Source organism: Eumetopias jubatus, unplaced genomic scaffold (genome assembly GCF_037043125.1).
Source record: "Eumetopias jubatus isolate StellerSeaLion01/CBP00866 unplaced genomic scaffold, mEumJub1_p1.0 scaffold_10, whole genome shotgun sequence".
In the NCBI taxonomy this organism is placed as follows: Eukaryota; Metazoa; Chordata; class Mammalia; order Carnivora; family Otariidae; genus Eumetopias; species Eumetopias jubatus.
In genome coordinates, this window is record NW_028274816.1 from 76,186,290 (window position 1) to 76,212,536 (window position 26,247).

Sequence of the window (26,247 nt, forward strand, 5' to 3'; positions counted from 1 at the left end):
ATGGGAGTCACAGCCGTGCTCATGTTGCCTCTGCTACTCCTGGGAATCAGTGGCCTGCTCTTCATCTACCAAGAGGTGTCCCGGCTGTGGTCAAAGTCAGTGGTGCAGAACAAAGTGGTGGTGATCACTGATGCCATCTCAGGACTGGGCAAGGGTAAGCCAGCTTCTCCCCCTACCCCGTGCCCACTCCCGACCTGAGGGACGAGAGGTGGCAGGACGGCGCGCGGCCAACCCGCTAGATGGAAGGGCGATGGACACTGTCTCTTCTCCCAGTGTCCCTCATTAACCAGCAAGTGTCTTCCCTTTTGGGGACTGCAGCTCCCATGCCCGAGAAATGAGGGGATTGGGAGAGCCGGGCTTGCAAACTCACAACCTCGGGGCCAAAACAGGTCTGCAGATGTGGTTTGTTTTTGCCTTCATGGGGTTCTGGAGACTTTGAAATGCAAAGTCCTTAGCTGGGGCGGCATGCCAACGAGGAGTCCAGACTTGGGCGCTGGGTTGAGTTCCGGGCTCCATCACTTACTAGCTGGTGACTGCACTGGTCTGCTTTGCATTTGCAGGAAAGTGAAGATACTAGTCGTCTCTACCTCATGGTGTTGTTGGGGAATGAATGAATGAATGAATAGATGGGAAGCATGTAGAACCACTCAAGCGTTCATAATGGTAATAATGATAACGAACACATTTAGGCAGAACATATGTGCTCTAGTGTGTCATACACCCCACTCAGCCCTAGCGTATCACACTCAGGCTAATTAGCTCAATCATTTACCTCCTGGCCTTGAAGGCACATGTGTTTGTGACCCCTGAATTGGATGGTCTCAACTCTTTAATGCTGGTGGCATCTGTGACATGAGGGTAGTCCATGTCCTTAGGTTTGTTAGATTCTGACTCCACCACTCCTAACACTGGGTGTACTTTTTGCTGTTGTTTTTGTTATTTTTAACCAAACATAGAACCCACATGGCCAAATGTTCATTAGGTCGCTCAAAAAGCATCCACTGAGTCCATCAGGTGCTGTGTGTTGAGATGAGCATCGCCCCTTCCAAAGAACCCCATCATGAGAACGTCGGCAACCTCCTGTCTGGGAATTCTCTAAGAACTTCATTCCCTTGGGTATCCCAAGGGGAGCCAATCCACATGCTTTGAAGGCGGGTTCAATTTCAGTGGGTGGTTAACTCAGGCTCACCATTTGACGTAAAAAAATAAAGCACGAGACAGATAAACTGCGTTCTCCATGTGGCCCACCATGGGTCCCAGAAGCAATTCCCAAGGAGGACATCCTGCATCCTTAGACTCAGGGCTCAAAAGCAATTTGTCAACCAGACCGGAGACAGGACAATAGGGAAGAAGGTTTACCCTGGGGGCGACACTCACCTGGACACACTCAGTCAGTCTTTGGGGAGACCTGCTCTTCAAACAGAACCTGTCCATAGAGCATCCGACCAGCTGCCAACATGAGACCCCTTCCTCGTGAAGTCTTCCCTCTCACCCTGCTCCTTCTTGGATGGTCCCCACAGAACTGGCCTTTGGGTTCCCGTGGCTCCTCTCCTTCCCATGCTTTCCATCTATTCGTTCATTCATTAGCACACGCCTCGCATTGTGCGGGACCCGTGTGTTTCTCAGTTGGTTCAGCAGACACAAGCTCTCTTGTGGTGGAGCTTGTGTTTTGTTCATCCTGGTGTTCCACCACCTAGCCCTGAGCCTGGCAGAGAGTAAGCACTCAAACAAAACAAAACAAAACAAAACAAAACAAAAAACAAAAAAAACCATTTATTGAATAAATGCCTTTAAAAGCCACCATCTTATGAGGGAAAGACACTCACGTGGCTAAGTATGTGGTTGTATAATTGTTTTGTCAATTTCTGGCCAGATTCCAATATGATCAGGGAACATATTCTCTACGATTTTAATTCTTTTAAATTTGTTGAGGATATGGCCTGTCTCGGTGAACAATCTGCAGGTGCCCGGAAAGGGTGTGCATCCTACTGTCTTTGGGTCAAATGTCCCACAAAGTGTCGATCAGGTCCTGCCGGTTGAGAAGGCTGTTCAACCATGTATGCTCCCGATTTTCTGTTAGTAGGTAGTGCCATTCTGCCTACTGTTGGGAGACATGTATTTGTTTTAGTAGCCTCTTTATTTTTGAAGTCTCATTCGGTTATGGTGACACACTGTACAAATCCGGTACCTGGGAAATACATCCCAGGGGCAACATGGCATCTTCAGAGGAATGCGGTCCAGTCTGTGTTGTGACTCACGTGTCTTATGGACCTACCCCGGAAAGAAATGCAAAGCAGGGAAAAAGTAAGTCCAAATATTTAGACGTAACCCGAGAAGCTGGGCGTGTGTGGCTTTAAATAAACGCCTCCCCAAGAACACGCAGCTGACCACAGCATTTACGTGTTCATGCGGTTCCGTTCCTGAGGTCCGAGGCAAGAGAAAAAGTGAGGGGCAGGGCGCCGATGACGCAGACCCCACAGCACACCCCCCCCATCCCCTGGAACCTGCGCGCACCGGCGGGTAGTGCTGGAGAGTTGCAAGGAAGCAGCGCCAAGCTGTTTCCCAGGGAAACCAGACAAAGATCAGGACATCAGACCCTTTCCCCAAGCCCACACAGCTCAGCCACATCGGGAATCAGGTCACTTTGTACCCACTGTGTCTGCAGCAAGAGGGACTCTCAAAAATACTTAACCACTGCGCTTGAACTTGAAGTGTTTCTGAAGTTGAGCTGCTTGCCTCTCAATCAACAGCCTTTTACGATGGCCCCCCCACCCCCAGCCATCCTTTTGCCTTGTCATCTCCCTGAAATCTGGAGGTGGCCCCAGCGAGGCAAGGAAAAGAGCTCAGCTTATTTTGGCTGCTCAAAAAAGAAAAAGCTTGGTGCCAACCCTCCCAACACGGGACCAAACTGAGCTGTGGTCATGAGCTGAGCTGATCAAGAAGCAAACCAGAGCACAGGAGTCTACCAGGGCCTGCATTAGCAGAAATGACATATTTGGGAGGGTGCCTTCAGGCTTACTGTCCCCCAGCTGCGGGTCACACCACGGGGCTCCAGCCTCCCGCACCCCGCACCCCACACCCCGAGTGGCTGCTACTCAGAGTTATGGCAGAAGGGAGGGAAGGCCGGGCTTTTGGCCTCCAGATGAAGTCTCTTTTGGTGAATTCTCTTATAAAATCCAATATATTAAAAAGGATTTTCAGGTAAAAAGAACAGGAAACACACGTAGAACCCCACCCATTTGGGAATACTTCATCCTGTCTCCTTTTGCTCCTTTATGATGCTTATAGGTGTAGCCTGCATTTATGGTCTGATGGGCACGGTATTCTGGGCTCACAGGAGTGGGGGGGCGGTGGTAGCTGGACAGCCCTCCCACCCCACTCTCAAATTCAAGCAGCAGAGAAAACCCTTCCTCTGAGTCTTGATTTTTTAAAAACATTCTGATAGTCTCCGAAGTCATGATCACTTCTGATCACTATTTGATTATACAAAACCCTTTGGGAATGATAGGTCCCCTAACCTACCATCCATCCATCGATTCAGAAATTGGGATGCCCAGTCCAATATGTGAGAAAATATGTGGATTTTCATTGAAGTGAACGCCCCCTCCCACCCACTCACCCAGGGCAAGTGGCCGCCCAGCCCGCTGCTCTTTCTGACCCCTCTGGGGCTAGAGGGGCAGGAACAGGACAGAAGGAGAGCAGGAGGAATCCTTATCTGGCTGACACTGTCATGGGAGTGGCCTGGCACCACCTGTTTAAAACCGAGTCTGGCTCTTTCTCTGTGGCCCCTTCTGTGGGTCCTTCCAAGGCCCTCCCTGGGAACATCCGCCCACCCTTTCTGCAAGGCATGGACACTCCAGTTGCTCAATCCTCGCCTGGCCCCTGGTATTAGGGCAGGTGCTTCTCCGGGGCCCTCTGTTTTAATAAGACCTGACCAGGGTTGATATCAAGAAAAAAGAGTTTATTACTTGCCACAAACAAGGAGATCACTGGGGCTAGCTCCCAAAGCATTGTTTCCCAGAGCAAAAAGCACAGTGTGCGTTCATTGACCAGCCCCGTGAACGCATACACCATGTCGGTGTCAGCACACGCAGAGGAGGGGGTCTTGGGGGCGCCTGCCTGGTGTAAAATCAGGCCTGGACATACACCCCACATTACGCTGATTGGGCACAAGCCCCGCCCAGGGGCGGAGATTTTAACATTATCATGAGCAAGGTCCCACACCTTTTATCTAGTTGCCCTTGAAATCCGGACTCCTGGTTTTAGCCAGCTCCGTGGTCCCCTCTGCCTCTTCCTGGGACCTTGAGTTCCCGCTGGTCAGCACCTGCAAAAACAGCTAAGCCTTTGGGGTTGGTTCTAATTAGCTAACACCAGTGCCCTGCTAATGGAACCTCGGGCAGAATTCAAAATAGCTCCCAAGCAACTCAGGGCTTAGGTCTGGTCCACCATGCTTATGGGGCAGGGTCTTTGGGGTGTAGACCAATCCCCTGGGGCAGCCCGACCCTCCTCCCCTCTGCTCTGTGCATACCTGGTGGCCCCCCTCCTCGCACTGGATTTTGCAGGTGGAACTCAGACCCCGCCCCCCCCACTCCCCTTTGCAGGGAACTGACAGCTTGCTGTTCAGATGGTCCTGGTGGCTCCCTGCAACGTGGGACAGAGATAAAGGGCAAAAACACATCGCAGTCCCCTCCCCAGTTCCTCCATCAAAGTCCACTCTCTCTCTCCTCTTCCAAGTCCAATTTGTGTCCTCTTTTGGGGGGCAAGAGATATTGAACTCCATAAAACAGGGTTTTAGTGATTTCCTTTGAAAATGTGCATCTTGGGTTAGCAAGTAACCTCAGAAATTTATGTCTGTTTGATCTTGGTGCATTGATCAAACTTTCCATTTAAAACCCCGTTACACATGCGAATGCACAATTTAACATCCAATTATACACACAGAGTCAAGTGCATGGCAGGGAAACATCAGTTTTAAAGGCTTCAAAATACTCAATAAATATCATCATTTATTGACCAAGCTCCTGTGATATGGGACATTTACCACTATTTCCAACTCTTTACTGTTATAATAGTACCGAGATAAACAACATTGTAACTATGTCCATGCAGACGGTCTTGTTTTTCTCCTTAGAATAAATGCCCATAAATGAAATAACCAGGTCCAAGTCTACATTTAGTTTTAAGGATTCGGTCCAATTTTTCTTCCAAAAGATTGTGGCAATTTACACTGCCATCAACAGGGAACGTGTGACTATCCCCAGTTTTGTTTTTGATTATCTGATAGATTAAAATTAGTGTCCTGTTTCAAACTGCATGTCTTTATTCTTGGCACTGAACTATTTTTTGAACATTAGCTCTTTGTGCTTCTCTTATGAATTGCTTACCCGTCTCGCTAGCCAATTTCTTCTTTAGGGTCTTTATCTGGTTTTCTTATTGATTTATAACAGTTCTTTGTAGCTCAAATAAATTTGCCCTTTTCTGACATATGTGTTTTAAATAGGCTTTCTTGGGACGCCTGGGCGGCTCAGTCAGTTAAGCGTCTAACTTGATTTCGATTCAGGTCATGATCTCAGGGTTGTGAGATTGAGCCCTGCATCCAGCTCTGTACTCACTGGGGAGTCCGCTTGGGATTCTCTCTCCCTCCACCCCTCCCCCTGTTCATTCTCTCGCTTGCTTTCTGAAATAAATAAATAAAATCTTTAAAAAAAATAAAAATAAATAGGTTTCCTCAATTTATCTTGCTCTTAATTTTCATTTCTGTTTTCTGCTCTCAGAAAGGTTTTTTTTTTTAAGGATAAAAAATCTATAAATCATTTCTGTTATGATTTCTTCCCTTGGGGTCAGGCTTACAAGATCTTTCCCCAAAGCAAGGTTATATATTAATTTCTCCTTTCTTCTAGTTCTTTTATGGCTCTGTGTTAACATTTAACTATTTAATACATTTTAGCATATCGCATTCTCCCCAATAGTTAGCTAGGAGTTCAAATACCATTTTTTATTTTATTTCATTTTTCAAAGACCGCTTTTTCAATAGTGTGTTCTTTACCCACTGATTCATCATGCTAACTTTACAATATACTAAATTCTTATGAATTCTTGGCTCTATTTTTATTCAGTATTTCTATCCATACTTGAGCCACGAACAGCCTGCTTTAATTTCTGTAGCTTTTATCATCTATTTTAATAACTGATAGAGTAGGTCAATTCCTATTGTTGTTCATCAAACTGTTCTTTGCTTTTCTTGAGCATTTGTTATTCCAAACAAGTCTTGTCAAGTATCCCAAGTAAAGTTTAGGATCTTGTCATCCCTTTCCAAGACACGTTGGAATCTTGATTTACTGCATCAAATTCACTTGGAGATGGATCGACGTCCTCATTGAATTCCGCCCTCCAGAATGGTCATGGACAGCCTCCTTCTCAGTAAAGCACCTACATTCAGAGAAATCGTCCCTTCCCTGTGGTCCCAACTCAAGGCAACATTAACACAGTTATTTCTTGATTCAGGTTTCCCTCAGTCAGCAGAACTGCTCACATCCTCCCTCCTCCCTGCTCTCAGTCACACGCAGTACACCTGCTTCTAGACCTCACCGGGACCCTCCATCCATCCTCCACCCCTGCCCCGATCTGGCTGAGCCTGCATGGTCCAGCACTGCAACTGTTCTCCTCCAATACAAAAATCCCCCTGCCCACGATGCCCGCTGATCACACCCCGGCCGGCCCCCTTCTTTCCATCCGCACACAACCATGAGATCGCTTTGAGCCATTGCATTCAGGATATCCAGCCTCCAGTGGGCACCCAGGGCTGCCCAGCTATCCTTCGGCATCCTGGCTCAGTCAGGCCCACTGCTGGTTGGTATAAAACAGGCGGTCATACTGTTGAATCACAGATCTGTACCTTTGAAACAAATAATGCAATATATGTTAAGAAAAAAAAAAGAAGAAGAAGAAGATAGCAGGAGGGGAAGAATGAAGGGGAGTAAATCGGAGGGGGAGACGAACCATGAGAGAGGATGGACTCTGAGAAACAAACCGAGGGTTCTAGAGGGGAGGGGGTGGGGGGATGGGTTAGCCTGGTGATGGGTATTAAAGAGGGCACGTTCTGTGTGGAGCACTGGGTGTTATATGCAAACAGTGAATCATGGAACACTACATCAAAAACTAATGATGCAATGTATGGCGATTAACATAACAATAAAAAATTTAAAGTAAAAAAAATTAACACCATTTGGGTTAGTCATGGTGTCTCTCTCCCATAAAAACAAATAGGGGCCTCTCAGAAATAAGTTAAGAAAGCATCTTTAAAAGAGCTCCTGGAAGATTAAACTCTATAATGATATGGAAAATGTTGAAATAAGTTCTTTTTTAAGGGGGAGAGTTATGTTGTTTTTAAGTGTCTTTGTCTTCTTTATGCAACGTTTTCATTAAATAACTAGTTCTTTCACTGACAAAAAAAAAAAAAAAAGGCGGTCATAGGTCCTGAGCACCTAGTAGGTGTTGAGGATGCCCTTGCCAGGTCCCTGTACGAGGCCAGTTTATCTGTTCCGCAGGTGCTATGAGTGTTGGCTGCATGGCTCACAGACCTGCCCTCTGCCAGTGGACATTGCCTCCCCTGGGAGTGACACACCCTTGGCCCCCAGCCCCGGAGGAAGACAGCACACAGTCGGTAGACCCAAGTGTATAAAAGGCTGGTCCTCTTGCCTCCAGGTGGGACACCTCTGCAGTTGGGGTTACACCCCAGAGCCTTCCTTGGATCCAACCGAGGCTAGACTTTACCTGAGACCTTACTCCTTCATGGATATTCTCTGAAGAGCACGCCCTCAAATCTTGATTGCTTGAGTCCCTGGTCTCTGATTCTGCTTCTGGGAACCCCCCCAAGACACCGCCTCGTGTGGTTCCCATGGGCATTAAATGAGCTAGTATATGTAACTCTCTTTCAAGAGCCCCTAGAACAAGTAAACACTCAAAATATATTAGCTTTTATTGTTCGTAAATATCAGTATTATTGCTACACAAGAATACTATGTGTCTATTTTTTAAAGTAATCTCTATGCCCAACCTCGGGCCTGGAACTCACATCCCTGAGATCAAGAGTTGCTCGCTCAGCTGACTGAGCCCACCAGGTGTCCCCATAAATACTTTGTGTCTACCAGTCCTTGCCCAGTTGAGAAAGACCTATGTTGGGTGAGTCAGGAATGCCTTCAGAATAAAATTAACTAGACACAGGTTTATTTTTTAAATAAAAAGAATCCTGGTTGGAGTCTCTATCCACAGAGAAAATGTGCAGGAAACTGGCGGCATTATGTCTGAAAAAAAACCACGATGGTTGTTTCCAGTATCTTTAGATTAAGATATATCGAGGACTTTGATCCTGGAGGGCTAGTAGACAGGGTCATCCTTCTGTCCAGCTTAAGGAAGAATACCCTAATGATCAGAACCATCCCAGGAAGGAAGTGCTGTCTCCACTCTGAGCTCCCCTTCACAGGAGGTAACCGCGCAGAGGCTGGAAGTAAAAAAACTTCCAGCCCTGGGAGGAGGTTGAATGAAATGACCTAGGACTCATGGCCTTAGGACTTTGGAATTCTTTGAAATCTTGAATTCCTATGAGAGAGGCTCATCGACCATGGCTCCATCCACACAGTGCACCCCGCCCTCTTTCCTTCTTCCCCCAGAGTGTGCTCGGGTGTTCCACACTGGTGGGGCAAGGCTGGTGCTGTGTGGCAAGAACTGGGAGAGGCTAGAGATCCTGTATGACGCCCTCATCAGCGTGGCTGACCCCAGCAAGGTAAGGCCTTCTGGCGATCGGCTTGGGGAGCTTCTGGGCACCCTTAGCCTTCACTGACTTCTCTGCGTTAGCAGCTCATGGACCAGGTGGGGGAAATTTGGTGATTGCTTTGTGGGATGGGAGGCAGTGCCCTCCCTAATCTTGACCCAGGCCTGTCTGCCAGGCACAAGGGCTGGCTCATCTGGGCCATTCTCCATGCCAAGATTTTGCTCTCTGGCAACTCTCCCTCCCCACCCCCTATTGTATTTAAGTCAGAGTCAAAGATGATCCAGAAGCTTTAGCAAGGCACAGGTATGGCATGATTATAAACGCTTATGGCTGATTTCTTTTTAAAGATTTTGTTTATTTATTCATAAGAGACAGAGAGAGAGAGAGAAAGAGAGAGAGGCAGAGGGAGAAGCAGGCTCCCCGCTGAGCAGGGAGCCTGATGCGGGACTCAATCCCAGGACCCTGGGATCATGACCTGAGCCGAAGGCAGACGCTTAACTATCTGAGCCACCCAGGCGCCCATGGCTGATTTTTAAAAATAATATATCAGGGGCGCCTGGCTGGGTCAGTTGGTGGAGCATGTGACTCTCGATCTCGGGCTCATGAGTTCGATCCCCATGTTGGGTGTAGACATCACTTAAAAATAAAATCTTTAAAATAAAATAATACCTCAAGTGATATTTCCTTCCAGGAAGTTGGGGAAGTGAAGTCACTTTCCATGAGGTGAGGACTTTCCGGGAGGTTGGAGGTTGCAGGTTTCAGTGTTTCTGGAGCATTGTTTAGAGAATTGCCTTCAGAGCTGTCTTCATGGTTTGGTTTGGTTTGGTTTGGTTCAATTTGGCCTCGATGTTGAATTGCTTTTCGGAAATAGCCAAAAATAATTCACAGCAAAGTCTGGTATTTGAGGAGAGGAACAAATGGGACAACACAGCATTCAAATTCTGTTTTGGGGGATGTTAACAAGTATTGAGTTAAAACGAGGTTCTGAGGTCAATTGTGTGGGACATACCAAGTAAAGCCAAGCTTGTCTGGTGCGTTCCTTTACTGCAGGACTTTTCAGAGCCTTTGATATGCTAATGTGCATTATGTATCCCCAAGAAGGACATGTAATAGTCTGTGTTTCCCAAACAAATTTGACCAGGGAACCCTCTTGTTGGGACCATTTGTCAAACGCTGGGATTGCATTTTCACATGATATCCTCAATTTTCCAACCTGTTCCCTGCTCTAGACTGTGAGAGTCTCAATGGCAATTGAGCGTCTAGGGCTGAACACAATGCCTGTCACGTAGATGGTGCTCCAAAAATACTGCGTGGAGTGTACGATTTTGGTCAAAAACAAAATGTGGCTACAGAGCACGGTGATGACTCTTAAGCCAGTTTGGAAAACCATTTGCAAAAAGGAGCTCATAAATATTGTAATGGCGTCTCCATTGGAATCCATGCTCGGCCTCCTCAATAAAGGGTGATATTCATTTGGATTTATCAGTTCTGGCCCCTTTGGCCAACAGTTCAGACTCTACCGCATTTTTGCACATTTGGATGACTGGTGGTATAGCTAAGGTACCCATGAATGGATTCTCCATCAGCTTCCTTCCTCCCAGAGCCATCTCCGCTCTTTCCTCTTCATTTTTATTTTGTAGTCATTCCATAAGCTCTGAATTTCAAAAGGGTTGGCTCTCAGCTCGAGGACCCCCAGGGTCTGCAAGAGGGAGGTCTTCCCACACATGCCTTGACTCTCTCGTTGGTTCAGCAGACATTCACCCCAAAGCTGGTCCTCTTGGACCTCTCGGACATCAGCTGTGTCCAGGACGTGGCCAAAGAGGTCCTGGACTGTTATGGCTGTGTGGACATCCTCATCAACAATGCCAGCATGAAGATCAAGGGGCCTGCCCACAAGATTTCTCTGGAGCTCGACAAGAAGATCATGGACGCCAATTACTTCGGGCCCATCACACTGACCAAAGGTCTCGTGAGTTTGGCCTTCCCGTAGATTTCTGGGCCACTGGCTGCTAGAGGAGGCTCTGTTACATAGTCAGACGGTCTTCCAATTCTGGATGGAGTCTCCAGCCCCCCTCAGAAAAATTCCTACTTATTCGGTGAAAGCTTTCAGCATTCTGGCTATAAATGTTGATAAAAGAAAAGGGATTTTGAAAGTATCTTACTAGTATATTCCAACCTCCCTCTCTGGGAAATCCCCCTCCCCACCCAAGCCCTGCTCTTTATCCCCTCTTCTCACTCATGTTCATGGCTCCCCCCACCCCAATCCCACGTCTCTGGACCATTGTCTTCATGCTTCATATATATTTTGATATATCGACCTTACCCTTGATCTGTTCTTACCCATGTCAGTTGGTCAAGGGTAGAGATTCTGCCCTCAGAAATAAAGAAGAAAATGGTTTATCCCCAGACTACAAGAGACCCAGCGTAGTGTCAATCCCTTTGCCGAAACGGGGGGCGGGGGGCAGAGTCCCTTTCAAGGGTAAAATGGCCACTCTGTGGAGATAGTTCACTGCCAAGTTCAAATGCAGCTCGAGAGCCTAGGGGGTTGGAGCTGGGGATGACAGGGAATAGAACCAAGAGTTGAAGCACCCCCCACCTGCAAACTTTATCAAGGCAGAACCCCAACAGAGAGGATATATGCATGGAGAATTTCTGAGTTTAGAACATGGGGTTCAAGAAGTATAATCTTAGAGCTGCCTTCTTTTTTTTTTTAGTTGTTTTATTGTTATGTTAATCACCATACATTACATCATTAGTTTTGGATGTAGTGTTCCATGATTCATTGTTTGTGCATAACACCCAGTGCTCCACGCAGAACGTGCCCTCTTTAATACCCATCACCAGGCTAACCCCTCCCCCCACTCCCCTCCCCTCCAGAACCCCCAGTTTGTTTTTCAGAGTCCATCGTCTCTCACGGTTCGTCTCCCCCTCCGACTTACTCCCCTTCATTCTTCCCCTCCTGCTATCTTCTTCTTTTTCTTTTTTCTTAACATATGTTGCATTATTTGTTTCAGAGGTACAGATCTGTGATTCAACAGTCTTTTAGAGCTGCCTTCTTTATGGCCACAATCTCCATGATAATGGGGTTTGGGACACCGGGACAGAGGAAAGGAAAGTTATCTGAAGCAGAAAGATGACTTTCCAGAGCTTCTGAAATGATCCCCCAGAGATAATGGTTTCCCCCAATCCGGTCCCTGTGGACACACCGGGCAGGCCAGGCAGCCGGTGACAGGTGCCGGGCAGCCTCTGAGAGTTCCAGGTTCACTGACATCAAAGTGAAGGATGCAGGGAGTGGAGGCGGGGTAGGCAGGGCCGGGTCATCTTCTTGGTTGGGCCTCTAACTTGCTAAGAGACCTGAGTCTAGTCACTAGCTCTGGGCCTCAGTTTGCCCATCTGTAACACTTCAGGGCTCAATGTCAATGCCATTCTGAAAATAGTCTTTTGAGTTTTTGCCATAGACCCATTCCACCTGCACTGTGATTTATCTCGTTCTCTAAATTTCTGCATTTTCAAAGGAGTTCATTTGAAGGGGGAATCTTTATAGTATCCCCATAAATTAAAAGCCCCCTTCCCTCTCAATAAATAGAAGAACTCTGAAAACAGAACGAAGTAGCAGGTTCTCCCACGGCGCAGGGCTGAGGCATTTCCTCTCTTCGTTAAAAGCTTCGCACCTGCAAGAGAGGTGTTCGAGACACAGTAGAGTTGCGGTGGATTGAAATGGGATGGCCTGTGACCTTTCTCACCGCTGAGATCTGCCCGTGGGCGGGTCGCTGAAAACCACCCAGAAATGACCAGCTGAGCCTAGGCCACTCTTAGGAAACATGGGATCAGTGATGTCCACGCTCCTGCCCACCTGTGTCCTGCTGTAATCCCCTCGCCAGGGAGGTAGAAGGGCCCTGGGCGAGGAAGTGGGTCTGGGGGAGGGGTCTCCCACCTCTAACTGTGACTCCTCCACCGGTGCTTTCCAGCCCTGCTTCCCGACATGATCTCCCGGAGGACGGGCCAGATTGTGTTAGTGAATAACATCCAAGGGAAGCTTGGAATCCCATTCCGCACAGCCTGTAAGTTGCCATGACAGAAACATTTCGTCTTAGGTTATATTCTTATAAGACAAGGGGTGTCGTGTCTAGCACTAGGCACGTGGTCATAAGGGAGGGGGACGTCCAGAGGTGAAACGGTCTATTGGTTTTACTTTCATCCCTTCAGTTCCCATTTCTGAGCCCCTGTGGCATATGCAGGTGACCAGGGGTCCCTCTCCCCCAGAGGCTCATGTCCCCACAGGTGGTCAGGGCCGGCCCTGGCTGAACCCCATCGGTGCCTCCCGGCATGGGCACACAGCCCCGACGCAAATGCCCTACCTCCAAAAAGATGCCCTTGAAGGACAGGAAAGGCTACAACCCCGAAAGAGGAGATGGGTGCCCATCATGCAATGGTAGAGGGACGGAAGCTTCGGAAGATGGAGGAAAGGGAGAATGAAAGACGCAGAATTGCAGGAGAGGTAGAGAGAAGTCCCAGAGGCAGGAGTCCTTTAAAAAAGTCCAGAGAGGACAGGAACTTCTCCGTAGATGTTCTTGGGACCCAGCTGGGGAAACTCCCTCCTCCCATGAGGTACTTTGTGGGAGGGCAGGGTGCATACCTTATACGTTTCTTTTTTTTAGAGAGAGAGAGCGAGTGTGAGCAGGGCTGGGGGGGAGGGGCAGAGGGAGAGAGAGAATCCCAAACAGATTCCCCACTGAGCATGCAGCCCAGTGTGAGGCTCAATTCCATGACCCCAAGACCATGACCTGAGCCAGAACCAAGAGTCAGATGGTCAACCGACTGAGCCACCCAGGCGCCCCCGCTCCCAACTTCTTTTTAATTCCCTATTTAGTATTGTCATATAGTGGTTTGTAAGAAATATATATTTGGTCATTGTCCCATTTCTGGCACAGAGCTCTTAAAACCCTTGAATTTCCTAAGTGATGAGAGTGCTCAAAGTGTCTTTTGTTACATCAATGAGGCGATTTTGGCTGTCACCTAAGGAGGCGGGCTGCTTGCCAGAGAAGCTAAGCATGTAATTAGTGGGTGGGATGTTCTAGTCCCCCCCCCTCCAGCCTCTGAGGAACAGAGAGGGGCTGGAGATTGAGTTCTGTCACCCAAAGCCCGTGATTTAATCAGTCGTGCCTATAATGGAGCCTTTATAAAATCCCGAAAGGACGGGCTTCGGAGAGCTTCTAGGATGAACACGTGGAGATTCGGGGAGAGGGGGTGTGCCTGGGGAGGACATGGGAGCTCTGAGCCCCTCCCCCACACCGCATCCCCCCAACCCCTGCATCTCTTCCATCCGGCTGTCCCTGAGTTCTGTCCTTTTGTAAGAAACTGATGATCCACTAAGTAAAACCTTTCTCCGAGTTCTGTGAGCTGCTCCAGCAGATTAATCGATTTCAGGGAAGGGGTCATTGGAACCTCCGATCTCCAGCAGCTCGGTCAGCAGCACAGAGGACGAGGGGGACTTGTGATTGGCCTGAACTGAGCGGGGACAAGGGGCAGTCCTGGGACTGAGCCCTTAACCTGTGGGCTCTGACTTCATCTTCAGGTAGACCGTGCCAGAATGAAGTGGTAGGACACCCGGCTGGTGTCGGAGAGTCGATGCCGTGGGCAAAAGCCCAGGCATTGGAGTGAGGTGCGGAACTGTTCAGTATTTCACTATTTAAATACGAGGAATTTCAGTAAAAATCAGGCTTTCCACCTTCCCGAGCAACAGAAGATCTAGCACCACGAGACCCACCTTCCCTTCTCTCCCTGACTGCCCCTGTTGCCCTCTGTATGCACTATTGCTCGGGGCCCTGCTGAAAACCGAGTGACCACTGGATCCTCACAGCAGCTCCAAGAAGCTGTCTTGTCACTGTCCTTGTCTTTTGGGAGAGGCCCCTGGGCCCCTGGCACCTGCGTTCTTAACCCTGCACAGTGAGGGGCAGGTAGCTGACAAGGGCCATCTGGGGAGCACGCACCCCACTCCTCACTAGGACTGCCTCAGAGGGGGCTGGGTCTGCCAGCAGTTATTGGTGTGGTGGCAGGGACCACAGTAACCCCCCCGCCTCATTCAGCCTCCAACTGACACCCCGAAATGGGAAGCTGAGGTTCATCATATCCCAGATGTGGTTCTAAGCCCCCAAGGCTTTAAGGAATGTCCACTCTACTCTTGTTGAAATTCCTGGAAACGTTCTTATTTACCCGACCCATGGCCTCATCCATTTGGAGTGAATTTGGTGAGTAGCTGGGTTGGACAGGACCTCGGAGGAAAAGGGCTGGGAAGTGGGAGGGGAGACCTGCTCCGGGCTCTCCGGGGCCACCAGCTGGTAACCCCCCGCCCCACCCCAACCCTACCCCTGGCCGGTTTCTCTTCCAGATGCTGCCTCCAAGCATGCGGCACTGGGCTTCTTCGACTGCCTCCGAGCCGAAGTAGAGGAATACGATGTTGTCGTCAGCACCGTGAGCCCCACTTTCATCCGGTCCTACCACATGGATCCAGGCCAAGGAAACTGGGAGGCCTCCATCTGGAAATGTGAGTTTTCCGAGGGAGGCTGGAGGTACAGGGGCTGGGAGGGGGCAGCCTGGTGTCACCGGGCCTGGGGGTGTGTTCCTGAAGCCCAAGATTGGGGGCTTAGTGGGGGCCCCGCACCTGGCTAATAGCAGTCTCCCCAAACTTCAGTCCCAAGGCACCAGGTAGAGAGAATCCTAACCTGCAACTGGCAGACCAAGGCCCAAGCTAGGTTCCGTCACTCACAGGCTCTGTGACCTTGGCCAGGTGACTGCCTGTCTCTGGGCCTCAGTTTCCCCTGTGGAATGACCAGATTTGCTCTTCAAGACCTTCCTACCCCCGCCCGCCCCCCTTCCCTGGGAGGCCGCACAGAGTCGAGGCTGAGAGTCTGGCACGGGACTGTCTACACTTGGAGCTTGCCTCTGTTGTACACTCAGTGTTTGAACACGGGCAGGTCCCTTGACCTCCATGCCTCAGTTTCCCCTTTAGCAAGTGAGGAATGATGGTGGTACCAGTCTTGCCCAGGCATTGGGAAGACTGAAGGTTCCGGCTCAGAGAGGCTTTACGACAGCAACCAGCACACAGCGAGCCCTCTGGAAATGCAGTCTAATTACTGCTCTTCTAGAATGCTCTGAACAGGGAGCTGCTTCACCCTGCCCGAGGCTCTGTCTCCGCTAGGGAAGCCAGATGAACCAAGATGGTGGGCGGGTGGTTCCAGGAGGCTCTTGACAAGCTCAGCTTCCCAAAAGCTATAAATACAGCTTCCTAATTTATCGGGCACCTTATTCCTTCAGCTCTTCCTCCTCCCTGCAAAGGCTCACAACCACCCTGTGAAATGAACAGGGCAGGAAACTATATGCCCACTTTACGGATGAAAAAGCTGAGGCTCAGGGGGGTGAAGAGTGCCCCCCCAGGGTGTCACGGCCACTGGAGGGCAGAGCTGGCGGGGAGCCCACGACTCCAGGCCCGGCCACCTCCCCTTTCCCTCTCTTTGGGTGCCCAGAGGCTGTAACCCCTGCCCCTTCTGGGGCTGTTCAGTCTTTTTCAGGAAGCTGACCTATGGGGTGCACCCTGTGGACGTGGCCGAGGAGGTGATGCGCACCGTGAGGCGGAAGAAACAAGAGGTCTTCCTGGCCAACCCCATCCCCAAGGCCGCAGTGTACATCCGCACCTTCTTCCCAGAGTTCTTTTTCGCCGTGGTGGCCTGTGGGGTGAAGGAGAAACTCAGTGTCCCAGAGGAGGGCTAACTGCTGGGGGCCGGTGGGTCACCTCGATGGGAATAAAGGCTTTCCTGGCAAGGTGCTGGTCCTCTGTCCTCTCAACACAGGGCCCCAACATGAGCCATGTCCTTAACATACACCTGCCTATGGTGTTCTCCACCCCAGTGAGGATGGCCTGGATGCCAGCCCAGTCTCTGCAGGGTCTCTGGGTCTCTCCTACTCGACATTCCCAGGGCACACTTCCAGAAGCTTCCTGACTCCGTAGGGCGACATCGAGCAGAAAAAGAGGAGCCATGACGGGTCTGACCCCCATATCGACATGCACGCATGCACGCACCGTGCCCATGAGCCCGCTCAGGAACTTAGAAAACCACCTCCAGTTTATACAAGACTGACGTGCCCGTGTCAGCCTCCAACGTCAGAAGCAGGACTTGGCAACCCTCCAGGGCAGCCCTGCCAGACAGAACTTTCTGGAACGATGGAGATACTCTATCATCTGCATTGTCCAAGGTGGTGGCCACGAGCCACAGGTGGTTGTTGACCACCGGAAATGTGGCCTGTGTGCCAGTGAGGCTGAATTCTGAATTTTATCTCATTTGCAGGAATGTGAATTGAAACAGCTACACGTGGCTAGAGGCTCCCAGGTTGGCTGCACACGGCGGACTCCGCTTCTTCCCTGGAATTAGTGGGTCCGAGGAGGGCCCAGGCACAGCTGTTTTTAAAACATTTCTCAGTTGATGCTAAGGTGCCCTGGGGGTTAGCTACCTCACTCCAGCCTTTTGATGCATTCTCAAAGCAAAACTCACTTAAAACCGGCATTCTGGTTGTTGGTGGGCATCTCTCTGAGGGGTGGTTTTTCTTACACGAAACAGTTCATGATTCTTGGGATTTTGGAAAAGCATAGGGTATGTTTTTTTGCACTAATATTGTAACTGCTGACTCAAACTTTTCCAATATTTATAAATGAAAGAGGGTTCAAGTGCCCTCCCCCCCCGGACCCAAGCCGTTTACAAAGTTGACATATGTACTGTACACATAGACACGTGTATAGACCCAAATCTAGGAAGCGAAATGCCCAGGGTCATGTGATCACTGTGGATCCGAGCCCACCCCCCAGGATAAGGCTGATGGTCAGCATGCGGTGCCAGAATTTAGGACGGTCAGCTGAGCAGCTGGTAGGACAGGCTGGGAGTCAGCCTTCTGTCTTTGGGGGTTTTTATTCCTGCTGCTGGGGGATCAGGCACTATAGTGGTGCTTGGGCCAGAACCAGCGAGAAAAACAGCTGCAGGAAACCGGAAACCTGATTGGTGGGCAGAGACAGAGAGGCAGCTTCGGGGCAAGAAGGCAGGGAGCCATGAGGACTCCAAAGGGGGGTGTTAGACCTCTGACCCTGGGACTCCTCCAGAGAAGCCATATGCAGAACAAGGCAGGAAGAAGGACCTCCTGTGTCCGTGATCCCGTGTCTGCTCCGGTGTCCCCCTGCCCACTGGCTGCCCTGCAGACGAGGAGGTCAAGGCCCTGCAAGAGCACGCAGCCTCAGCGGGACTGACTGGCCAGCACCCCAAATGCCCTGAAGTTGGATTTCCTGTCCCTGTACTTTGGTCTCCCTCCGGCTGGCTGGCCCCTATTGCCTTTCAGATGTCCCTGTGTCCACTCAGGGTCTGCTGCCCTCTGGCGATGGGGCATCTCACTGCCTAGCAAAGGAAAACCCACTACCCTTCGCTGAAACAGAGAGGGGGAAAATTGAGTAAGTTGGGGGTTGGGGGAAGTGTCATGCAATATGTGGAGTGGCCACCAGATGTCCCTGTGGCTCCAAGCCGATCTCACAGCCACCTTCTCTCCACCGACGGCCTGCACAGCACAGGTGTAATGCTGCAAAATTCTGGGCAGCTCCCAGTCCCCAATGAAGCATTCCCCTCTGGGACCCTGTTCGGACTTCAGGAACCTTGAGTCGCTGGCAGGGCTGACAAATCCACTTCACAGATGAGGAAATTCAGGGTGACTGTGCTCTGTGAGATCTCAGGGCAGAACCGGGACAGCTTGGGGATGGTTAGGGGACTGGACTGAGTCACAGAGTCACAGAGGCCAGTGACCATCCCAGACCACAGAGTGATGCTGCAGGATCCCTAGCTCCCCCCTAGCCCTAGTCCCTTTGAAATGTGACCTTACTTGAAAATAGGGTCATTGCAGATGTAACTGGTTAACATGAGGTCACACTGGGGTAGGTCGGACCCCTAATTCAGTGTGACATAAGTCGTCCTTATGAGAGCGGTGTGAAGACAGACACACAGGGAGAATGCCACGTGATGACCAAAACAGAGACTGGACCGCTAGAGCTACGAGCCAAGGAATGCCAAGAATTGCCGGCAACCGCCAGGAGCTAGGATGAGACCAGGAGGGAAGAGCTCTCCCCTACGGGTTTCAGAGGGAGCACCACCCTGCCACCCCCTTGACTGCAGACTTCTGGCCTCCTGTATTGTCTCACAATACATTCCTGTTGTTTTAAGCCCCCCAGTTTGTGGCAATTTATTACAGCAGCTCTAGGAAATGAATACAGCCCACTTGAGTGCACATCTGTTTCCAGCCTGGATCTTGACTGATAGCCAACGCCCAGAAGAAATCTGTGAGGCTCCCTCGGGGAAAGCAAGAACCAGAGGAAATGGGGCCGATCTCTCAAGGAGACACGAGCACCCTCCCCGTGTGCTTACTACTGAGCCCAAAGAACTACCAGCTCTCTGTGTCATCAGAGAATCAAGTAATGCCTAACCAGAGGGCCCTACTTGTTCCAAAGTTGCTAGTGGGGATTCCAGACACCAAAATAAAGCCCTCTAGGGTTCAACTGTCCATCTCCAGAACATTCCAAGCAAACGTGCTCGGTGTCATCAGCAGAGGAGTTGGTTGTGAGGGCAGGGCTGAGGATGGAGGGTCAGAAACACAGAGGCTGGTGCCCTGGAGGAGGAGCATCCAATCAGCATGGTGGGCTGGGCCCGGGGCAGGAGGAGGGACCCCAGGTCAGCCGCCCAGCAGCAACCAGGCAGATGTGGTCTCCTGAGCCAGGAAGGACCCCGCCAGCTGCCAGCCCCCCTCCATCACCCTTCCTGAAAATAGATGGTCTTCTTGGACTTGGGATCCCTCAAGGGGTGGTGGAGACATAGGAATCAGAGTGGGTCACCCTGGTTGTCCTGGGCCTCTCCTACTTGTTAGCACCCCATCTCCCCTTTGAATCCTTGAGAATTCAGTAATGACTTTGGGGGCTACATGTGGCATAAACTCAACTCAAACATCTACCCACCTAAGTCACTGGAAATCCTATTTCAGGCATGGCTAGATCCAGGCAACCAAATGGTGCCCCGCCACCAGGATTCAGTCTTTTTGTTTGTTTGTTTCTGCGTTTTTATTTTATTTATTTTTTTCCATCTCTCAGCAGCATAGTCTCCTGGGTAGGTTTCACTCTCAACAGATTCCCCCCTTCATCAGGACAAGATGAACACCAACATTTCCAGGCTCATGCCCGACCTGCTTAAAACCTAAATAGAGAGAGATTCCTCTTTCCCAGTAGTTCAAACTAAGGTACTGACACCCACTAGGGCCATGTGACCATCTTGAAATCACTACCACGTGTCGGATTACCCAGGCCGGGGCCACGTGTCCATTCTAGGGCAGGAGAAGATGACAGATGTGCAAAGCGATATAAACAAAGGGGGCCACCTCCACGGCTTACGGGTTGGGTGACGTGGGGCATGTTACATGGCTTTTGCAACATTAATGTCATTGATAAAATGGGGACAAATCTAGTACTTATTTCACAGCATCTTTTTAGGGGGACACATAAAGAGCTTGACTATCTGAAGGTAAAGGGGTACTCATGACAGGTGTTCATCCCCACATCGTCAACATCAGAGAGTTGTTTTATAGCATCCTGCAAGTGGGGGGCTACCCGTGGGCCATACACATCAAATACAGGGGTCACGTAAATAAGGATGAGAAAGGGCATTGTAGGCAAGGGTACCCAGTGATGGGGACAGACAGCCTCCGACACCTGACTGATTTCCGCTCCCTGGTTCTGGGGTGTTGTTAAGTCTTGTTCTGGAGAATCGATCACAGTGAATTAGTGAAAAAGACTGACCTAAAGAAAAGTTGAAAGTAATGGGCCAGAACAAAACAATGACACTAACTTGAACAAGTCCAAAGAAGTACTTTTATTATTTATGTGTTTTATTTTAAATAGCATCCAGTGAGAACCTACCACGTGCCAAATGCTACGGATAATTGCAAAGATAAAACAAGGCTCAGGCTTTGGTCTCAAGAGATCCCAACGAACGTGACAGCCTAAGATTGACCAAAATGCCTTACATCAGTGTATCCATTAATTTTATTATTTTATAACTAACTTTCCCATTTCTTTTTGCTTTTAATAATTATCAAATGGATACATGTTCACTCTGGAAAAGTCCCGCGCAGAAAAGTATAATATTGAAAATGGAATCCCCACCACCTCTCAGAATTCTGGCCCTTACATATACAATTAAGGAAATACATAATTAAGGAAGAAAAAAAGCCAAGTTAGTGGGTAGATGACTCGCCACTCTTTTTTTTTTTTTTTTTAAGCGTCATACTGTACCATACTGTTCCACGGCTTGTTTTTTTTCTCTTAGAGGTTTATCTTGGGCATCTTCACTATGTGCATATGTAAAGGTCCACTTTCTTCTCTCCTTATAGTTGACATGCTGAAAATCCCTATAAATATCGTTTTATAAAGTAATACATCAAAACACGGAGAGAAAAAAATAACAGACAGTTATAATGTGGAAAGTAAAATTCTACATCTCTCAACTCACAATCCCAGTCCCTGAGGTAGCTACATTTTTTGTAAACTCTTTGATTAAAGTATGTGATACACGTGGAGAAAAGCGCACAGAGCTTAAGCAAACAAGTCAGTGGGTTTGCGCACGAGGAAAACACCTGCTCAACAGCACCCAGAACAAAAAGCAGAACATTACCAGTACCTCCAAAATGCCCATTAATATTGCCCGTTTGTCTCCATTCCTTTTTAAATAACAAAAATTGGTATCGAACACTTGAAAGTAAAACAGATACAGAGTATTAAAAAGTCAGAGTGTAACCGACTCAGAGTATAATGGAGAACTACAGCCTGATACCCCAGCCCTTCCCTTCTCCGGATTCCATGTCTCCGAGTCACCCATTCTCGCCTCTTTGAAGCTTCCTTAGTCTTCTGATTCTTACCACTGTGTAGATCCAGCCTAGGTCAACGTGTCACATTACATGGGCTGTGACAATCCCATTCATAGAATGACATTAATTTAAACCCAAAGTGAGCCACTTGCTGTAATCGAGACAGCGTGTATTGTTGAAAAGTTAAAAACAGAGCAAAGATTCCAGAAACCCACCCACTTAATATGGCCCATTAAGACAGAGGTGCAAAAACAACTCGAAGGAGAAAGGATAGTCTTTTCAAAAATGCTGCTTGAATATTCAAACTCTGTATGCAAAAAAACAATAATAAAAAAACAGGAACTTCAATCGAGATTCTCATACCTGATACAAGATTAACCCAAAATGAATCATAGATCAAACTGTAAAATTATAAAACTTTTTGTTTCATGACAACAGAAAATCTGGGGGACCTGGGGTTAGGCAAAAAAGGTTTTTGACATGACCAAGAGCAAAAACTCTAATTTTTTAAAAAATAAGTTGGACTTCATCAAAATGAAAACATTTGCCCTGTGAACGACACTTTTAAGAGAATGAAAAGACAAGCTACAGTTTGCATTAAAATATTTGCAAACTATGTATCCCACAAAGGATTTGTATCCAGCATGTATAAAGAACGCTCAAACTCAACAATAGGAAAACAACCAATCCCAAGAGTGGACAAAAGACTTGAAGAGATACTGAATCAAAGAATATATATGGATAACAAATAAGCCCATGAAAAGTTATTCATCGTCATCCGTCATCCTAGTCATGCAAATTAAAATCACAGAGAAACACCACTCTTTTACCTGTTAGAATGGTTAAAATTAAATATACAGCCTTAAGCGCTGACAAGGACGCAGAGCAACCAGAATTCTCATACATTGCTGATGGGAGTACAAAATGGTGCAGCCACTTTGGGAAAGAGTTTGTCAATCTCTTTAAAGCTAAACCATGCACATACCATGAGACCCAGTGATCCTGCACCCAGGGATTTGCCCTCCAGAAACAAACATGTTCATACAGGCACATGTACATGAATGTTTATAGATGCTCTATTTATAACCGCTTAACTATGGAAGCAATCCAACTTTCTTCAACAGGTGAATGACCTAACGAATTGTAGCTCATCCATACAATGAAACACTATTCAGAAAAAAAAAGAACCAACTATTGACACATGCAGTAGGCAGGAGCTTAAATGAATCACAAAGGCATTTTAAAGTGAAAAAAAAGCTAGTCTCAAAAGCTTGCATATTGTATGAGTCCCTTCATAAGACTGTCTCAAAGAGATACAACTAGAGAGAAGAAATCAGTGATTGCCAGGGGTTGGGGGGCATTTGGGAAGAAAGGAAGAGTGCTATGAAGAGATAACACAAGAGAGATTTGGGGGGCATGATTTGGATTGTTCTGCATCCTAAATGTGGTGGTGATTGCGTGAACCTGTGCGTGGTTAAAATGCATAGACCACACATGTACCCTGTAAAAGTTCACTTTACTGCATGATAATTCTTAAATTTTAAAGAGTGAACCCAAAGTTCTAGCTGACGAATAACTATTGTAAGCAACAGTTGATCTGACCCGATTGTCACATGACATAGCAACGATATTTCGTTAGTACTATGGTTTTTAAAAATATATTCTTAAGGAAAAAAATATACAGCTGCCAAGCGGGCTATGACATAATGCTAAGATGCTATCAGTGTGGGACACATCCCAATTTCAGAGATGGTGAAGTGTGAAAACAGGCATGCCCAGAACCAATGAAATAAAGTATTTCTTTTAATGAAGAAACTATTGCTCAGTCATGTATGGAGAAGCATGCTAGTTAGGGTTTTCCTCTATGACTGCTCATGATCCCAAGGCCATCTTGGACAAAGTTACAGTCCCCTTGCAGATGCCCTTGCTCAAAAATTTCTCCCTCTTTTCCCTGGACAGAGAATAGCAGTGGGAAGGGTAGCAAGTCATATATTTAGAATGTCACTCACCCTTTTCTGATACCTGACTCCAGCTGCCTGCTCCCTAGACAAAGAACAGGGAAGATGGTGAGAACGCCCATGGTCTGAAATGACATGAGGCCAAGCAGAGGGCAAAGCTCTGCTGTAAGCCTGAGGTTCTGTTCACCTGCACAGGGGGGCTGGATGGCCTGGTGGTTGAGACCATCTGCTGCGGAAACAGTAAGACCTGGACCCTGTCTTGGCCTCTTCAGCATTGTACAATCTCAGGCAAGTCACCTGGCCTCCCAAACCTCCACCTCCTCAGCTAATTTTTTTTTTTTTTTAATTGTGGTAAGAACAGTTCACAAGTTGTTCAGAGATCTACCTTCTTAACAAATGCTTAGGGTACGATACAGAATTGTTGGGAGATAGGGACAATGTTGTACAGCACATCTCTAGGGCTGACTCCTCTTGCTTAAATGACACTTTATGCCTGTTGATTAATACATCCCCATTTCCCCCTCCCCCAGCTTCCGACAACTACCATCCACTCTTTGATTCTACGAATTCGACTATTTTAGATACTTCACTTAGGGAAATGGAAGTTCTTGCTTCTTGGGGACTGATGCAGGGATTAACATTGATGATTAACACATGAAAAGAGTGAAGGGCGGTGTTTCTGGATGATATTTACATTTAAATGGACTCTGAGTAGAGTAGATCCCCCTCCATAATGTGGGTGGGCCTCATCTAATCAGTTGAAGGCCCAAATAGAACAAAAGGCTGCCCGCTCTAGAACCAGCCTCCAGCCTCTGGACTTGACCTGCAGCTCCTTCCTGAGTCTCCAGTGTGTCACCCTCCCCACTCATGTGAGCCACTTCCTTGAAATAAATCTCTTCGTATATATATGCACCCATCTTATTGGTTCTGTTTCTCTGGAGAACCCTGACTGACAGAGTGAGAAAACATCTGTAAGCCAAAGAAGAGTTCTCTTTCACTTCACCCCTTTAGTAAAGGGGTATATTCGTAGTCTATTAGTGATAGTATGTACTTAGTAGTCTATTAGTGACAATATGGAACAATATTTTTCCCAAGGAGTGCCTACAAAGAGAAAGTAAGATCTGTGCCTTACATAGTCTTGTGCACACTCTGTGCACCTGTATGGGTAACACACAAGGAAAAGAGAAAGAGGGAAAAGAGAAGGAAGAAGGTAGAGGGGTTGAATCTTGGCACAGGTAAGAGCTCCTTTAGGTCTGCAAACCCTAGCTTCTTACAAATGCAGGGAAGCCAGGATGACCTCCCAGGCCACTCCTCGGCGAGGCAGCCCATCCAAGTCAGTGAAAACTAAAAGAAAGGGTGTCCTTTCAGGAAGCCAGGGTCTGTCTTCATGTCTGTTTCCTCGCCTTGATTCAAGTCTAATCATCAAGGGCAATTCAGAAGAAATTGAATCCCTCTTCCATATGGTACCTTTTCAATAACGGCAGACCACCATCCGAGCTCATGATTCTCCTCACCAGGCTTTGTTTAAAATCCCCAACTTCTCCAACCCTTCCCCATACGACATGGTTTCCAGTCCCCTCACCACCCACCTTTGGAATATGGTAACAATTTGCTAATGTTCCTCTTAACACAAGGCCCCAGGAGCTCAAAGCATGGTCCAAATGCAGTTTGACTAGCCCAGAAGATGCAAGGATGCTTCTGCTTATACGAAGCTGTGCTTACAGAACTGACTTTTTAAACCTAAAACTAAGTTGGATACATGGATCCATGTTACATTTCACCCTTGAGATTGTGTCAGCTCATAACCGTTGAAGGAAAAAATGTCTGCAAAATTGGTCTGTGCCTCCATGGAGCTATGGATAAAGTAAGCCAGAAATGGACAGCACAATGGCTTGAGCCCCATAGCATTTCTGTCCTTACTGGATGCCACAGTTGAGACCATGACCAAGATAATAAATTCTCCTTTTGAAAGCTTTCAATATTTTCTTTCTTCTTTTCTCCATTCAGTCTCAGAATGGTTGACCCTCAATCCTATTCTCCTAGTCTCCATATACACCTGTCATGGTCATCTCTCAGCTGAATCATATTTCATCAGTGCGCGACTGTGGCCAAGGCAAATAGAGTCATGCCCTTTTCACAGCTGTGAATGGGCTGGAGTGGACAAGGTGCATTCCAAATTCCCTTCTAATTTTATGGTCCTGTAGAGCTGTGATATCTTAGGTCCCAGGATCTGTTTGACAAGTTCCTCCCGCCCACCCACCCAAATCTACTCACTGGTCAGAAATATCTGCTGCCCTCTTGGCTCCCACAAGCGTCCTTGAGCAGAATCTGACCAAGTTGTGGGTCAGAACAGGAATTTTGTTTCCTCTCTTCTTTTTGGCTGTCTGAGAATAATCACAAGATATCATTTAGACTGAGTGAATGGTTCTGGGCATACAAGCATTCTAAAGAGAGATGAGCCAGTGGATCTGTCTACTTAGAATACCAGCTTGAATCCAATCAGTAAAGTTTTTTTTTTTTTTAAGTTTGGGGAAGGTTGGCAGAATTTAATAATGCATCTTTGGGTCTTCATAATGACATATAGCT

At 48.0% G+C, this 26,247-nt stretch overlaps 1 protein-coding gene across 2 annotated transcripts; it reads left to right on the forward strand.

Moving 5' to 3' along the window:
- On the forward strand, positions 1-16,537 carry DHRS7C (dehydrogenase/reductase 7C). Of its 2 annotated transcripts, none has more exons than XM_028125089.2 (6): positions 1-154; positions 8,670-8,782; positions 10,521-10,734; positions 12,739-12,831; positions 15,159-15,314; positions 16,329-16,537. In XM_028125089.2, exons 1-6 carry the CDS (start codon positions 1-3, stop codon positions 16,535-16,537), a joined length of 939 nt encoding a protein of 312 aa, XP_027980890.1. The 2 variants fall into 2 exon arrangements, with proteins under 2 accessions (XP_027980890.1, XP_027980889.1); XM_028125088.2 differs by having other exon boundaries at positions 10,524-10,734.
- The last annotated feature ends 9,710 nt before the right edge of the window (positions 16,538-26,247 follow it).

Excerpts from the sequence above, each read along its gene's own strand:
- DHRS7C (XM_028125089.2), top strand. The coding sequence starts at position 1 with ATGGGAGTCACAGCCGTGCTCATGTTGCCTCTGCTACTCCTGGGAATC. Across the intron at positions 155-8,669 it reads CATCTCAGGACTGGGCAAGG|AGTGTGCTCGGGTGTTCCAC; the intron begins GTAAGCCAGCTT and ends TTCTTCCCCCAG. Across the intron at positions 12,832-15,158 it reads AATCCCATTCCGCACAGCCT|ATGCTGCCTCCAAGCATGCG; the intron begins GTAAGTTGCCAT and ends TTTCTCTTCCAG.